Source organism: Phalacrocorax carbo, chromosome Z (assembly GCF_963921805.1).
Source record: "Phalacrocorax carbo chromosome Z, bPhaCar2.1, whole genome shotgun sequence".
NCBI lineage: Eukaryota > Metazoa > Chordata > Aves > Suliformes > Phalacrocoracidae > Phalacrocorax > Phalacrocorax carbo.
In genome coordinates, this window is record NC_087548.1 from 49,289,623 (window position 1) to 49,307,809 (window position 18,187).

General features: G+C 35.6%; 1 protein-coding gene across 2 annotated transcripts in view; it reads right to left on the reverse strand.

Annotated features, from left to right (window-relative positions):
* Window positions 1–18,187, reverse strand: part of AUH (AU RNA binding methylglutaconyl-CoA hydratase) — a 119,472-nt gene that overhangs the window by 82,219 nt on the left and 19,066 nt on the right. For both annotated transcript variants that reach the window (XM_064439517.1, XM_064439518.1), the window contains exon 4: window positions 3,010–3,096. In XM_064439517.1, the coding sequence (XP_064295587.1) occupies window positions 3,010–3,096 (87 nt within the window). The remainder of the gene's footprint in view (window positions 1–3,009; window positions 3,097–18,187) is intronic.

Consider the following 18,187-nt stretch of genomic DNA (forward strand, 5'->3'; position numbering starts at 1 on the left):
TTTAAGTGCTTATTTTTATACCAAGCAGTATTTACTGCAGTCTTAATACTTCACCCAAGTTTAGCAAGAAGTTATAAATTAATCCCATAAAAACAAGTGCAGTATGCTTTTAATTTCCAGAAAATTCTCTTCTGTAGCTGTATTTCAAAATGATACTGCAGCTTTTTATAAAACCACTAGCGTAAGGTTTTTAAATTTAATGAAATTGACAGGAACTAAAGAAAGCCAAAGCACTTCAATTCTAAAAAGCTAAGTTTATCCAGTTGTTCAAGAGGTAATTAACCTTTTGTGTATATTGTCTACAAAGTTAACTTTATGGTCTTCTTTCAAAAATGTTGTTAAAAAAGAAGAAACTCCTTAGTAGGTCACACATCCGAACACAAACGCAATTATCAAAACATGACCTATTTCTGAAAAGCAAAAAAGTAGAACATATTTTAAATGAGATTACAGCATTAAACTTGGATAGAAAAAGAACAAAGTGGGAGACTGGAAATATTGCTCCCTAGCTATATAGCATTCTGCAGTGGCAAATAATAATTTGAAAATTGTTTCCCTTCTTTACCCATCTCACAACATTCTGATTGCTGCTGGGCAGGAAAAATACCATTATTATTTTCAATATACAGATTCATTGCAGTAAGCAAATGCAAATAAAATGTCCCACTAGTTCTACAAAAAATATGTTCCGTAATGCCAGATTGATTCTTCAGAAGAAAAAAAGAAGAACTGAGAACCTCTGACTTCCAACAAAATTAATGTTCACTTCTGTTCATAAGGGCATCACACAACATCACGCCTTGTGCACCCACCTATCTAATCTCATTTATAAAATCTACTTTTTTGTATTCTCCACCAGTTCCTGATGTAGGAAACCACATTTTAAATTGCTCTACAAAGACCCTTCAGAAAAATGTTTGATCCATCCTATAAATACATCTACTGTTGGCACAATGTGTTCAAAACCAACAATGCCTCAAATATGTATACAGTGGGAATACCTCATGTGACCAAAAAATAAAAGCTACTTATATAGTATGAAAATCCAAACATACATGAAGTGATATCTCAATAGTCTTCCCTAAACCTATATATAAGCCTTTAAAAAAATGAACTGGGAGATGGCCAAAGATCATGTAACCAATAGCGGACCTTCTAGCGACTGTTTTGTTTAGTGTTTTAAAAGGGGAGGAAGGGGGAGATGGAGGAAGGGGGAGAGGGAAGAAACACCCAACCAAAGCAAAAGTTTTTATTTTATTACAATCTCAGGTAATTGTTACAGAATCAGTTACAAAATCAATTACAAAAATCAGGTTAAAAAAAAAAAAAAAAGGCTATGTTCAAATTCTTTGTCTTTTCCAACCTACAGCATGCCTAATTGCTGTTATTACACCCCCTCACAGACCTTCTTATCTAGGTACTTCAGTGACCTAGATCCTCAAATATTAATTTCACTTACTCAAAATTTCATACTTCTTTCTTGAGAAAGAGACTAGAGATCATGAATGAACACTCATACTCATTTCCTAAACTTCAAGTAATTCACTGTTAGCCTAATGATTCACTGTAAACCTTTTAGGTAACACTGAAAATTTGTTTACGTATTCAGTAGTTAAAGACTCTCACAGGAACCTTAATGAAGCTGAAGACAATCAAACATTTGTCTTAAACTGTTTTCAACTTTGAAGCAAAACAAAGCATCAAATCACTGTGTATATCTTCCGTCATTCAGTGCAGAATGCCAAATCCAAATACTTCTTTAGACTTTAGAAATTTTCTCACTTAAAAAAATGACAAATAATCTAATTTTTTTTTAAAAAAATCACTATTTCCTGATCATAGGAGAATCCTGAAATCAGTTGCCACTATTTAATCTTAATTGCAGCTCAGAAAATATTTCCAGTAACTTCAGTCCAAGAAAGATTGAAAGATTATTACTCAGAGCTACGGAAGGCTCCCAAAAATCTTACAAAGTAAATAAATGGAACAACCTCTTGTCTGTTGCTTGGCATTCCAAAAAAAAACGACAGCTACCAGCACAAAATACAGTATCAGCTGCAGGAAATTAATGAACTATTCTCTTCTAGATATTTTACTGATATTATTTATTTAAAGAGCCTTGAGGATCTGCTTCCCTTCAAAGACAAGACACTAATTCAAGGACAGAAGTATCTCCATGAAGTACCTAATCAGTCTGTCATTTACCTGCAAAAACATACTGGTTTCCATTCATAACATTCTTCCAAACCAATGTTATTAAGGAAACGCATCTAAAAACATTCTGAGAAACAATTTATTCATCAGAGTTTTGTGCCAAATTTTCAAGTGGCAAAATAGGTTGCATATATAAATCAAATTTATGAAATTAATTGCTGAAGAAAATTGTACACTTGACTTCTCTTTTTGACAAAACATATCAGCAATGCCCTGTTGAAAAAAAAATTATACTAAAGCTGAGCAGCAGAGATGTAGAAACATAATGATCTGATGGTGAATTCATAATGTAAAATTTACAGAAAAATTACTACCTTAAAAACTGGTACAAGTCAACTAAAATCATGAGCTATTAATAGGTTTTACTGCAACAGAACAAGTGCATATTAAACAAATTTTCAGAAGGCGTTAGTAGCTAACTTTCTATCAACAGCTGATGTTTAACATGTTTCTAAAATGTATTAAAGACTGTGTTAAATATGCCAACCACAAGAATGCAATAGTAAAAATTAAATTCTGAAGTACTTGGATGTTGCAGAACAATCCATCTTTTATGAAAGCAGCACGGCAAATCACCTCTATTTCAGTTGAGATTTAGCTTTTTCTATCATTCTAAAAGTTCCACTTGATTAGGAACATTTTAAAAGAAGTAATACACTATGTTCATATATATCAATATAAACAGTTGTCCTACTACCTGTCAAGAATTATCCAGGCACGTTTCTGTTACCTCTCTGATCTAACACTTCTCAGGTAACAGTTGAAATAACATTGTTCAAGTGAGAGGTTACATACCCATTTCATTAATAGTTGCTCTTGCTTTTGAGACAAAAGAACTAACTTCACTTGAGTGCATTTTTGCTCTTTCTTTAAGGTCAGCACCTGTAAGTGACATTTCACATACATGTTAGTAATCTGTATACAGTATTGTAAACATGTTTTCAAAAATAAAATATTCCTGGATTCAAAAAAAAAATTTAATCTAATTTGAGACAAGGACAGTTCAAATTACTCACATTCATTTTCCACAGATTTCAAGGAAAACATGGACTGTTCATCAACAAAATACAGAACATCAAATTACACACCAGCAGATTTTCACTATGTATATTTCGCCCAGTGACACCACTTCTCATATTAAAACAGTTTACAAAGAATAGCATTCATGCTAATATTTCATCTGTCATACACTTTTATTTTCCCAACTGTGTCACAAAGTCTGATAAATATGTGTTTTTCATATTGTGCTCGTTATTCTTTTATTAGTCGATCATCATGTACCTTGGGTACATGTTTTCACAGTAGGAGACTACATTTATGTAAATAAAAAAATTCCACAGTGGACCTTGTACTACTTTCAACTCACTTTACTGAAATGTATTTTTGAATAAGTTATGTACCACATTTTTTTGTTCTTCCAAAAAAAAATGCTAAAACTTGAAATTTTTAATCTACTTCTTCAAAAATATATGAAAATAATTCTTTTTAAAAAGCACCCTGTAACTAGAGATGGTTACAAAAATGTGTTTCTAAAAATTCACTGATATGCAAACCCAACATTTTCTTTCATGAACATGTGAAGAAAATTAGAAACAGACAGTAATAATAATAACAATAGTAATAGCTAAATACAGAGTAGAGCAGGAAGTCCATCTTTCTTACTGAGCAAGAACATAAGAAAAAGACAAAATCTGCATATACACATTTCTTCTCCAAAGAAGAGCAACATTTCCACTGCAACTTGATGCATATTTTTTCCACTTGGTAAAAATGAACCTATAAAGTTAGTCTCTTGGCATATGTCTGAAAGGCTAAAACAAGTCATATAACCAGTGCAAAAAGAGTTTCATGTTTCTCTATCCTGAGAATCTAAATACTTATCCATACAGGAAAATGCATCGGTCTCAGATTAAGTTAAGACTGTAACTACTCCAAGTTTTAAATTAAGCAGTCAGAGCCTCCCCCTTCTACCTTTCTGGACTTAACTCATGCTAGACCCTCTTGAGCCTCTTCATCAAATATAGTTTTAGATATACTTTTGTTGACAGCATTAGTTGAAACTCATAACTGTAGTCTACCTCTGTGAAAATCAGTACCTTAATCTGACATTTTCTGATAGGCATCCAGCTCCTGTTTTAACGCAACATGCCCAGTAAAGGAACTCTACATTGCCCCTTCTACTTCCATCATAGCAAAGTTCCTCATTTCACAAAAACCTTTGTTCTCCTTCTACACTTGTCAAAATAAAAACAATGAAGCATCAGTCCTGACTGCATTTGCGTGTTCCTCACTAAATAATGTCAAGTTTAATTTACACTATCAGACACCTTGCCAAAAGCTTCCAACAACCTTTTAGGATATGCCCCAACTGAAGACAGTATGACAGGCCAGTTGAGCAGGCAGTATAAAACAGGAATTACTGTGGCCAAACCTGCACTGCAGCAGAATTGCAATTGCTACCTTAGTAATTCAGAAACAATGCATACAGAAATCTTGCCAGAAACCTAAAAAGCTTTGCTTTGATAAATTTGCTTTGATAAATCTGGATAGAACTCTAAAACATACAAAACCGCAAGCAACTTTCACAAATGCACTTATGTGTAGGATTCTGTAGCTAAAAATAGTTTTATAAAACATGATGACAAAACCTGCCTTAAAAGTTATATCAGCAAGTGTGCAAACGAAAAAATATCACTTCTATGATACCAGTTGATGTCTTGGTCTAGCTTCTACAACTCTGTCCAAATCACCACCTATATAGGAACAATAAGAAACTGTGTGCTTTATGAACAAGAAAATCGTATGACTGAACAATTTGACTCAAAACTTCCACACACTGAAATCCTGCTCAGTGGGATAGCCTTGAAAAGTACACAAAGAAAACTTCAAAAGAGAGGCACTGAACCTAAAAAATACCTCTAATATTACTGTTAAGAAAATACACTGACAAGATAAGACTAAGGCAATTTTTAGGTTTTGATTTATTCAGGCTCATTAAAAAAATGGACTCAACCCAAAAAAGCCCAACCCTTCTAAAACTATACATACATAAACAGCAGACTCCTTCCTTCATTTAGAATATACATTTGCTTGAAGATATTTACAGAAACCTATTAAATTTTCAACATAAACTTTTCTAAGAATGGATTAAAAGGAGGCTGCCAATTTAAAACTAATGGCTTTGAGTACTATAAAAAAATTTCTAGTACAATAGTCGATCTTAGTGCCTTAAACAACTTCTGTAACCTTACATTTCCCTTTTTAAGTATTTCTCCGTCATAACTATCAAGGAAATGGAAAAAGTTCTTTTCCTAACCCTTTCCTATTTTAGCCCTCCAAAGCATAATAATAGTAACTGAATCTTTTTCAGAGAGAAGACTTTTAGGCAGAAACCCCATTCACTGAACTCCAACAGAGCACACACCTTGGCATCCCCGGGTTCACAGGAGATGGAACTTCCACTGGCTTAATACTTTTCTTCCTGTTATAAGATTCAACCACTGACAAAAGAATTATTGAAGAATTCCTTGACCCATATAGCAGAAAACTATTCACGTTTCTTCAAAACCTGTTCTCAAGTCAGAGGTAGGAAAGGTTAAGTTTCTGAAGACAACCATGAAGGAGAGTGCAGGTTCAACCAGAAACGACTTCTCTCTCAGCTACTGAAATCAAAGATCCCTCCTCTCACCCCAAGTTTACTACTTTAAAGTATCTGAAAATAGTATTTGTTCAACTGCTGAGAGCAACAAAGTAGGTAAGCTTTTCAAACCACAAAAACTCTCACGGAATGAACCTCTGCAACTTTCCCATGGGCCACCGCTGAAAACTGTGGACACATTGGGCCTATCTTCTTCCCCACACCCACTCCCAATAGACTCCAGGGGCTGTACCGTGGGCCCATGACTCCACACCACACTGAACGCAGGGCTCTCTAAGCCCTTCTACCCAAAGATATATGAAAGGGGGAACCTGAGCCACTGTGAGCTGAGGCAAACTAACTGTTGCAGATTTGATTGTACACTGTAATTATGTCCCCACATCCATCCAGTTTGTACTGAAGAATGAATCATTGTTTTCTCTGTACTACTCTTTCTGGCATCTCAATGCTTTGTCCCACTGATTGAATCTCATCCACTCAGAAACACAGCAAAAGCTAGTCAAACTAACTGTGATTCTAAGGGTCATGCTCCCCAGTTCTCACCTCCCTGCTCCCAGCATTTTATGAACTCCCTTTTAAAGACTATGCAGTGCCATTTTCAGATTACTAGCTGTTATTACAGGACAAGAGAGAAGTGCAACAACAAAAGACTACATTGACAGTGCCATTAGCCACTTCCTCCTACAGCTACATTAAGATTAAGGGAGGCACTCTCCACTTGTGAAGAAACTCTTGCATCAACTTAATTCACAGAAGCATCACTTCCAAGTTTACGAAGCGAACTGGCAGGAGAGAACTTCCCTGCAGGCTTCCAGTGAACAGCCCTGTTTGAAAATACCAGTACGGTCTTTTGGAGGTCTGCTAAACAGCTAGTATATAAACTGGTATTCGAAGATCAACCTTGAAACCACTGTGGGGAAGATGCATGCTGTTTTAAATACTCCCTACACTTCTACCAAGGTTCGACAATCCAAAGGAAAATCCCCATTTGATTTTGATCCATCACTTTCTTATTCCCCGCCCTCCAATACTGAAGAACCCAGAAAGTTTAGTTATTTTTACCTTACTTCTGATAAGTATAAAACCACCAATGTAATCAATTAACTCTCTTTGCATGTTTTTAAACATTTGGCTACTCAATGGTTGGCTGTTGTACACTGTCAGTCTAGACAATTTTTACAGCATGTACCTGCATTGCATTTCACAATGACAACAGACAAAATGTTTATTTGAGAAAGCCAAGGGCAGTCCAGCAAGATAGGCATATTGCTTTTATTCACCAGAATTTTTCCACCTACACTTCTGTGTGACAAGGATGGGTATTTAACTTAGAGAACACACCAAAATAAACCAAGGTTTACAGTGATTACTCTGACCCCACCCCTCTTGCCTTATTTGGATATTTTCACATTTTCTAAACAGAATTTATATACTGTTGAAAAGCTAGTGTTGTGTTTGAAAAATCTGTTCCAACATCTTTGTATAAGCATCACTTTCCAAATACCATAAATGCCTAGCAATTTTCTTGTATAGTACTGTCCTATACTATGCTTTAACTCATCCTTCCAAAACACACCACAAAAGCTGTAAACTGGAAAGACATAAAATTTCATGGTTTATACATCATACTTAAATTTGTACTCGATAAATATTTGTATTTAAAAGTCATTATTTTAAAAACCTGGCACACAAAAATTAAACAGTGAGGTTGTTCTATCAAGTGTCAAAAGGCAACGAAAGTGCCTTCCCTCTGAGAAGAGGAAAGGAAGCGACACATGCACAGGCATTTGAGGTAGAATTAAGTATTAAATTCTTACTGTAACAATGTTATTTTGAGCTTGCCCTTTGATCTTGCTAAACACAGATCAACCAACTCTGTCAGCACACCAAAATTTCAGTAAGAAAGTGACATCCAATAATATCAGAAGACACTCCATTGTATACTCTGTACAGTTCCTCTGCATCTTGTCGTGAAGAACTAGAAATATTAAAAAATGCAAAGCGCAGAGGCACCACCTATAACATGTTTCATAACCCATTGAAACAGGTGAAGGAATTTATGAAGAAAACTTACAATGCTTTCAACTAGGAGTACAGAACACGCACTACCTCACCAATTAAAACGTTAAGCACTGCTATGTACCCACAGCTTATTCCCACACAAAGTAATTAAGCAGACTGTGAATTAATACCCTCCTCCGCCTCACAATAAAATAGACACTCAAGATACTCAACCAAAATGCTGAGGCAAATGGCCAACTTTGACATACATTATAGATTAACTTACAACTACTACAGAAAACACACCCACCAGGCTATGTGTAAATATCTTTCCTCAAAGGCAGATGTGTGCATCTCCTAGAGAAGCCATGCAAGAAATCCAAGATGAGCTGAAATCTTTAGTGGAACCCCAATCAAGTTTTAGGAGGTTAGGAATACCACAAAGGGAGCTGTGCGTGCATATTTGAGGACAACATTATAGCTAACTTAAGTTCAAACTCAGAAAGATTTACCAACAATTTTTTCTCCAAATTTCCAATTATTCCAGAAATAAATCTTTTACATCATGACATCTATTCAGGATAACTTAATTCCCAATTTCGAACAGACACTGCAATACCTCACTGAACAGATGTGTTTATTTAGAGGTAGTGTTAAGTCTGAAGTGAGCAAAACTTCGTTTAAATAGAATTAGTCTTTGTTAAATACACAGACCACAGTAGTAAATAAGTTATGAATATTATTCTGCCGACAGATACGTACTTCAAGTTAATATCCTTAAAAATCCTTTCCAAAAAACCCACAGAAGCATAATTCAAATTTGATTATAATGTCACCAGTGTAGATTAATGATTTTTAACTTGCTTTCAACTACCGTTCTTCTGTGTGTAAAGCTATATGCTTGACAAATCACAGTACAAAACAAAGTCAACCACTACTGAAGTCTATTGCCTGTGTAAAAGAAAAAATATTTTATGCTTTGCAGACAAAATACTCATGCATTCCAGTAAGAATTCCACCACGCCTCCCAGCTCAGCCCGATCCAGGATACTTGGATTATCAATCACTACCCATTAGAGCTACCACTGATTGTATTCTTGAATATAAATTAATCTAGTCCAATCAATTAAGAACAGACAGAATATTTCATAAATATAAATTAACTATTCCGGACCATCTTCCACAAAGTAACAAAAAAGATTATCACCTATTTAGTAGAATAACAGAAAAGTCTAGACTAGAGGAAATCTCTGGAGATCACCTGGTCCAACCTTCTGTCAAATGAACAGCCATAGATTAGGTTATCCTTGACACCTTTTGCTTGTTTGAGCTCCAGCTGAGCTTCTTCTATCCTAAACATACCTCTGCACATCTGAGCAGTATTTCTGCGTCACTCTTTGGGATTCTGTCCCATTTGCCAGGGGTAAAGTGAATAAACAACTCCTCCAATATTATATAATTAATATCTGAGAGATTAAAAGATAGAAAGAAAGCTTTGGGGTTTTTTAAAGAATAAAAAGGAGTATTCAAATATAAATATTTAAATGCTACAGAACACACAAACTCACAATATCCTCCAGTGTATCCCTAAGGATTTTCAAGATTTTATGTTCAAATTGACTCTATCAATACTTATAACTCAATTACGAGTTCAGAACATTAAGAAATGAAACATCGTTTCATCAAGAATCATGGTTTTTAGTTGTGAGGTATGAGAGATCTGAAAGTTAAAGGGAAAAAGTATTACTGAAATACCTACAAAGAACTGCTAGCAATTTCCTTCTGAGAATGAACTTCTTTTATGAGTACTACTGAAAAGAGAGATCTTACTCACAGAACAGTACTACTTAATCTCTGCCTTTTTCTGAGATTTCGTATTTTAAACTTTACATCAAGCATGTGCATGTAACAGGTAAAATTTAAAATAAAATATAATTTCCTCAAAGATTAGTCTCTAAGAGAACAGTGTGTTGTTAGCAAAACATGGCTTTGCATAACCGCTTTTTTTTTTGTTTTCTTATTCCTTAAGGATAGGTAAAAATCTAAGATTCACGTTAATTTAGCCTATGCTGTAGAGTACCTCAAAACTTTTCAATGAGGAAGGAATCCCATGACATATAGTCTCAGTCTCCACACAGTTTTATCCGAACTCTCATATTTAAATTTTGCCTTGATATTTATTTAATTAGAAATTAAACAGATATGATCACCACTTTTACGTGGCAAGTATGAGTTGGTTCTCTACATTTTAGTGCATTTCACACTGGGATTTAAAAAACAAAACACCACAAAACCGCACTTTAGAGATTTAAACATATCAGGTAGCAAATAAAAACCACAATGGTAAAGAAGTCATTAACATATCACAAAATGTTAACGAAATGCCAAAAATTTTCTCATATAAAAGGGAATTGAGAACTCCAGAAGTTATATGTAACTATTCAAAAATCCATTTTTCAGATGCACAAAACTTAGAAAGTCAGCACACCATAAAGATCCAAAATGATCTGAAAGTAATATAAGTAAGGATACATATGCTCATGATCATTAGGAAGAAAGTTTAATATGTAACATATAAGGAAGCAAAAAAGTAAAACCAGTACGCTGTCATGGGACCCAGACTTAAGAGTGAATTAATATACTTAAAACCTGTCTTTGACACCCCAAATAGCTATAAACAGTATCTGGCTAAAAACACAGACCTTGGCCCTACACCTATCTAACTGGGTTATGCCTGTCTTTGGTACCGTTCTGTTACACAAACATATTAAGGAGGTCATTATATGTTTTTCATTAATTACCTGTTAAATAACATTTTGTCTAAAAAACTATTTCACAGCATATGGTTATTGCAAGGTTTTTAAAGCAGCAGACTTCATAATTCACCTTTCGTAACTTCAGATTAACCACCTACTTTCTCTAGTAATCATTTGCTTTACTGACAGCAACCATGAATCACGTTGCACACCAGTACAGACACAAATTTGTGCACACTGAACTGAGTACAACGAAAAATGCATTTACATATAACTTTGATAAAAAGCGAGGCGTATTCTAAGTTTCAAAACAATATGAGAAAAATGTTGGCTGCAGTCATTTCAGTCAAGGGAAAAAAAGTTCGGTATGAAGGATGCTATGTATGTTTTCTACATAAGGAAGTAATTTAAATGAATAATTTTTTTTTTTTTTGCAGGACTTTATATTCCTGAAGTTCTTTAAACATGCATATATGATATTTAACTAAAAACTGATACTGCTATTTTTCCATATAAGATTTGCTGTCATAATTTGTCACCACGACTTGGATATCTGCACTTTTTGCATAACCCCTCTGCATCACAGAAAAGTTCCTGAGAATATCACACTGTGAAGAACAAACAAAATGTCTGCAATTCCTGTATATTTGATCCTTTGGCAGGATGCCAGCCCTGAGCATTCCCTCTGGTAAGATGGCAGCCTTGTTGCTCCACTGCTATAGGTTATCTCATACCTTGCAATAATTTACACACAGATCAGCATATTTAAAGCACTAACTGCAAAATCAATTCCCATAAATGAGCTATTTCAGAAAGTACAACTTTGGGGTTTTGGTTTTTGTTTTGTTTTTACCTTTTTTTTTCTTGTAACCTTTTGAATCTCAAGCCTTTCTTAAAGGCCAAGGTGCTAATTCAGACAGGTTCCCTCCTCAAATTCAAGAATCCTGAATATAAACCTATATAAACCCTATATAGCCTATATAAACCCCAACTCTATACAAAAAAGTTCTACAATCCCTTTTCAATGCTTATGCAAATTCAGACCAGATATAGATTAAAGTCAGCTGGCTCTTTTTCCACCCTGTCTGCCCAGCTCTAAATTTAGAAGCACCCAACAGTATTCCCCTTGTTAACCTTTTCTGCCACACACACACACACAAAAAAAAGGCAGCTTATACCTCACATGCCTTTCCTGAATTCATCTTCACTTGCAGAAGGGGGAAAAAAAGAGTCATTATAAGGATACAAATAAACAAAGCTGATTTTTTTGCTACATACCTACCAGTTCTCTTTGTGACACTTCCATCACCCAACAACTGCCTCAGCAATCCACTAGCTGCTAGTATCCTCTTACAAAGCCAAAACGTTGTGTAACTATCACAACAGGGCTTCCTGCAGTTTCCTCCATGGCACCTGAAAGCCACCGGTACTGGTACAAGAACACGATAGTTACCCATTTCCAAAGAGTAAGTCAAGACAATATTAACTTTGATCCTGTGCTATGCCTCACTTTTAGCGACCTCTGTCAGGCTAACAAATCAGGACTAGCAGAAGACAGGCATGAAGGCTGCATCATCCTTGACTCTCAGATATAGAATCAGTGGGGAAGATCCAGGAGGAGAAGACAGTGGTGGCAGCAGTGAAGGTCACCCAGTAAGTAGCTAGGAATCACAAATACAGACCTCTAGAGAGACCAAATCGTGACAAACCTGTTTGTCCCTATCTTCAAATAATCCCTCATACAGTCCAGCTACTTAAACACAGCAAGACCATAAGTTTACACTTCACATCATGGTAATGATAAATATCAGCATTGAATAAAAAGCAATGTATGTTGCAATTATTAATTAATACAAAGGGGGTTTTTTAACAACAACAAAAAGGTAAAAATACTTCCTACACCACTTGTATTTCTATGTTATTTCCACAATAAGCTTTACAGAAGTACTTCTTTAATCCAGTCATTCTGGTAGTCTGAACACCCAACTTCCTCAAACCATTTTTCATTTTTAAATTCAACCTTCACTAAAAGTACTTCTACATCATGCCTATAATATCATGTGCATCTACTTTCTGGCAATGAAACGTAGCTGAATTCTTATACAGAATAACAGTTAAAATTATACAGTCATAAAAGCTGCATTTTTTACCCTACTATTTAGCTCCAAACTAATGGTAGAATCATTAACAGTGACTTCTATTTATTCTACACCTTCTGTAAGAAAATCCTCTAAAGAGATCAGCACCAGAGTTCATGGTTTTTAAACAAAGACATAATTTACTGAATAGAATAAGAATGTATGGATATTTTAACACCACTACTGCTGGAAAAAAATAGTATTCATGTAACACCACATCTCACTTGTATCAATTACAATAGCTTTGCAGTGAGTCTGCTAGTATCTAATCCGTGTAAGTGACACACAGTTTTTTATCTTCTGATTAATAAGCAGGCATTCCTAAAACTTGCTAGTGGTGAGATTCATCTTTCTTCTTTAACCTTAAATAAATAGTGATACTCAGGCTGAACACTTTTAGTGAATAATACTAAGACTTTCAACTCAAAGAAATATGAACACCCCCAAAATTTTGAGCAACCTGATGTTTGTTCCACTTTGATTTCTAGTAAATTAAGTAATCAGCAAAAAATAGACATGTTTCATTGCACTATTACAGATGACTGACTCAAATCTTTTGCATATACCATATATCTGACCACTGCACATGTTTTTTTTTTAATGTTAAAAGGAATTGATACTGCTGGGTTTATCTATTTTGATTAGTAATAATTGCAAAAATAGTTAACTAACAGCACACCCAGTTTTATGAGCTGTAAATAGAAAAGGGGGAAGTGTGTTAGTGGTAAAAAAGAGAAAGTCAGAATCTCTTCTGAAGAAGTCCTGAAGTCAGTAATCAGACGTAAATCCTATTGAAGAACGGAGAAGTTCTTCCTGAGAAAAACCACAGTTTGAACTGTTATATCACCTGAATGTAGAAGAAGGCATAGGTAAAAGCCTTTTTCTTCTTTTTCATCACCTTCCATCCCACCCCTTGATTTGAAAGGCATCACCCAGTATCTCTTTAGCTGCCTTTTTTTTATCCCCTCAACGATCAGTAGTAGTCATATTGCTATATTAGCTGGAAGCTTTCAGCAGGCCAAGATTCAGTGACACTGGATTCTGTGCAGCTACACAGCAAGTGATACTTTCAGTGGAACAGTTAAAGAAGCAGGTAAAAAATACAGGTAGTACATTAAAATAAACACATCCTGTGAAGAATATATGTAAGAATAATCATGACTTCTTGCCTCCCAATTACAAGATGATCATTGTCTGCATACAGCAGACTACAAACAAACTTGAGGAAAAATTTGAAGTAATGGCCTTAGAAAGATTGGATGAGGCGACTACTGAGTTTGACTGGGAACCTTTTCAAGCTACAGCAGGTGAGAAGAACAGAGACTTTTGTGGGAAAACTCGAACAGAAGAAAAGCCTTCAACGTTAAAGATATGGAGTTCAGCTTTGGCCACTTGAAGTCTATTCAGATAGCTTAAATCTTGAACTAAAAAAAAAAAATGCATTAAAATGGCTGGCATTCCTGCACAAACATCTCTGGCTCATATTAATACTGGGCCAGCACTCAAGGCCACAGTCTTGCCATTCCACACAGTACTATGTGAAAGTAAGGACTAGTAAGCATTTGAGCCATGAGCAGGAACATCTCGTAATCATGCTTTGTTCACACAAAAGTCAGACAGGAAAACAGCAGCTGCAATTCTATTTCTCATAAGCACCAAGTTAAACAGCTCTCAAGTAGTACTTCCCCTTACTCCCAGTGTCCCCTAAGGCTTCAAATTGACTCAGAAAAATAAACAAAAATGCTTGTAAATAGCAAAATTTCCCATCTATTAAAGATATTTTCAACACCAAAGTTGCAAACTCAATTCTATTTTCTAAGGACTTGTTATTTTGAAATACTTCAGAGATATTTGATCTCTTCTATTTTTAAAAGACCAGCCAATAGACTTGTCAGCAAATTACTTCAGAGAAAGAAAGTAAAGGAAAGGAGATCCAGCACTGGAATATTACCTGCCATCTGGAGGGGTTTAACAAATTATACAGATTGGTGGTATTTGAGCCCAGAGCTCTATCACTTAAAAACTGTGTCTGTCCACATGTAGTCAGTAAGTTCCAGCTGGTGACAGGAACTCGACAAACAAATGTTAAAATATCAACAAAAGACTATTTTAGACCTAAATTTCTTATATCCTACAAAACCCTGCTGCTTCACTATTAAACTACTGACATTGAGTTGGAAAATACTGAGGGACACTGTGGACAGCTACATATCTGCACCTTTTTATCATTAAATAGCTTTTTGGGGGCTGTATTTTGTCTGAAACAGGCAGGATCTGAGGAAGAGTCACAGCATTTCTTCTACTTATCTTTTAGATTTCTTCTGCTGTAAGACAATAAAAAAGTTGCCTGATTTGTATAAACAGAAGCGCATGTATATTTCTATTTATTAATACATACATATGGCATTAGCACTTAAATAGGAAAAAAGTAAAAATTCTACAAGGGGAAAATGATCTACAGAAAATTAATTTCAGAATTCATTTCTGTATGATTTCAGAAAACTTCATTTTCTGAAGAAAATTTCTTCATTTTCCTATTACCATTATTACTTTTACAAAGGAAAACATTTTGAAAGGTACAAAACAACTGTCAATGGGCTGCATATTAAAAAAAACACTAAAATACAAGATTCATACCATTTTCACTATGGCCACTTCTCCTGCATTGCTGCATGAACATATTATAACTGTGAACATAGAAGCAACTCTATGCTACATTTATGTGGATTCAGTTATTTTGTTCTCCTCTGGCTTTCAAGAGCTGCACATTCAATCTAGACACTGAAAAAAAAAATGTATTTTACTGCAGTAAACCTACAACAAAGGTGTCCTTAAAGGAAACCAGTGTGAACAGCAGAAAAAGACTAGAGAAGATGAAGTAAAAATCTTTAATTATTGGAAGCTTTTCTTCATATTTGTGGCAATTAGCACACATATACATAGTTGCATCGTGTGTTATTCTATGCCATTTATAGAAGGAAGCAGATATGAAACTAACTGCTGTAAACTGTCTTAAGATGGAAATGCCATAGATTCAGATATGCCTAAATACCTCTATTACATGACCATTTTATTCTTTTCAAGAGCAAGTGGAAAATAATTCTTTACCATGCAATAACTATTTTTGCCATGTGTTGCGCACATGTATTCTATTTCCAGCACACATTGCCACCAAGCACATGAGATCAGATTATTTTTGCCAGCAGGTTTTCTCAGCTAAGGATATAAATGGCTAAGCAGGCTCAGTTCCTTCACCCATAAAGAAACCAGGTGCCATAGGCACTTATTACACCAGGGTACAGGGTTAGTTAGCTCATACACTGCACTGTAACAACCTACCTCAGAGAACTGTGAAGAAAACCAGCAGCCTTTCTTCACAAATCAAGATGTCAAATATCCACAGATGTGACATGAGTATTTCAAATGGAAGCGACTACACAATTTGACTTAATACTTATGGAAGAGATCTGGACCTTAGACACCACAGTGGAAAGTCAAAAGATCAGAGGTACGTAAAAGAAATTAAGAAGAATTAAGTTCCTCATCTAAGCACAAATGCATTTACCAGTGGTGTTCTGGGTAGCAGAGGCTGAGCCAAAAATTATCCTTATCAATTTAGTATTAACCGGCCTAATCAATAATCTGTATGTTTCTGTTAAAGTGATCTTCACCTGGTTTTAGCCACTTAAAACCATAGAGTTTTAACCATTTTGTATGGAGCTTAGATGAGTGACTAACATCTGACAAAAAACAGATCCTTATGCATGCCCTAAAACTGTAGCAAAAGCCCTAGCCAACGTCTGAAACTAAGCTTGCAGCTTTCGAGAAGATGTAGGAGAGTCTATGACAGAAATGGAATCTACACATAATAAAGATTTTATTGCTTTCTTTTAACCAGTATTTGAAGATTATGAAAAGAGCGAGAATTCTATGAATTAAAATAGCCACCCTCCTTCACAATCAGGTTAAAAGAGGTCTGATATCATGTTGGAGTTAACCAAATTGCTCAACACCCATACTGACCCATTTCCATCACTAAACCATGAACAATTTGATGTTACTAAAAGACAGAATCCTATCTAATAAAGTCCTCTGTGTTTTCTGTGCAAACAAATAAAATTCCGTTTCAAAATATGTAAAGCTGTCTTGGGAAATCTAAAATGTGTTTATTACAGAGATGTACAAGCAGCTTGGAAAGACAGATTAAGTTCCTGAATTGTCTTAATGCAGGTTAGGATACTAATCCCACTTTTAAGATATCTGAAAAAATTAAACACCTTCACTCTTATATACAGATAACTTCCTCTACATGCCAAGACTTGAAATGAAAGACTCAAAGCAAATGGACATTGCTGATGCAGGCCTATAACACAAAAACCAGCCAAACAACATCTTGTGATTCAGGAATGTATCTCAAACTGGTAATCTACTACCTAATTCTCTAAGGCACTGCAATTCCAGACTCCAGTAATAAATGGCAACTGTCCACAGGTAAAGCAGTGAGAATAACAATACCCACAAGGCGTGATTCAAAGTTTGCGCAAACTGCCAAGCATGAAGGGCTACAAGTACAGAAAGAATCTCTTTCCAAAACCTGAGTTTCTACCTGAGTAGTGCTAAACATATTTTTGGATTAAAAATAGCTAAAGAGCACCTCCCTAAGTACTGAGTTCAGTACTCCCTAAGTACTTAAGAGTTCACCACTGCACTCTGAAAATAGAATAGGAAAAAAGAATAACCCTCTAGGGCTGCAACACCTGTTGGAACAGGCTTAACGTGACTTCAAAAATCCCATTAGCAAAGTCAAAAAGGAGTATGGTAATCTTATAGTAACGTTGGTATTCATTACAATACAGAACTTTTTTGGAGCTACCCCGGCTAATGTCTCCAGATTTCATTGCTGCTGTGATACAAAACTATAGTTTTGTATTGGGTTTGACTCTGGCTGGCAGGTAAGCGCCTACCCAGTTGCTTGCTCACTTCCCACCAGCACGATGGAGAAGAGAAATGGAACAACAAAAGCAAAGGGACAAAAACAAAACAAAAAACCACCACAAACCCAGAACCTTGTGGGTTGAAATAAAGGCATTTTAGTAAGTACAGGGGAGGGGGGAGAGGGGGCAGCAAGGAAGAGACAAAAACAAGTGATGCAAAAGCAGTCATCCACCACCAGCAGACTGATGCCTCACTAGTCCCAAGCAAGGTCTGCTTTGGAAAAACTTCTCCCCAGTTTTACTGCTGAGCACAATGTCATATGTTCTGGAGTATTCTCTTGCTCAATTCAAATCAGCTGTGCCAGCTGTGCCCCACCCAGCCTTTTGCCCACCCTCAGCTGACTCTCTGGCAGAGTGAGAAGCAGAAGATGCCTTGATACTGTGCAAGCACTCTTCCGTGACAGCTAAAACACTGGTGTCTTATCA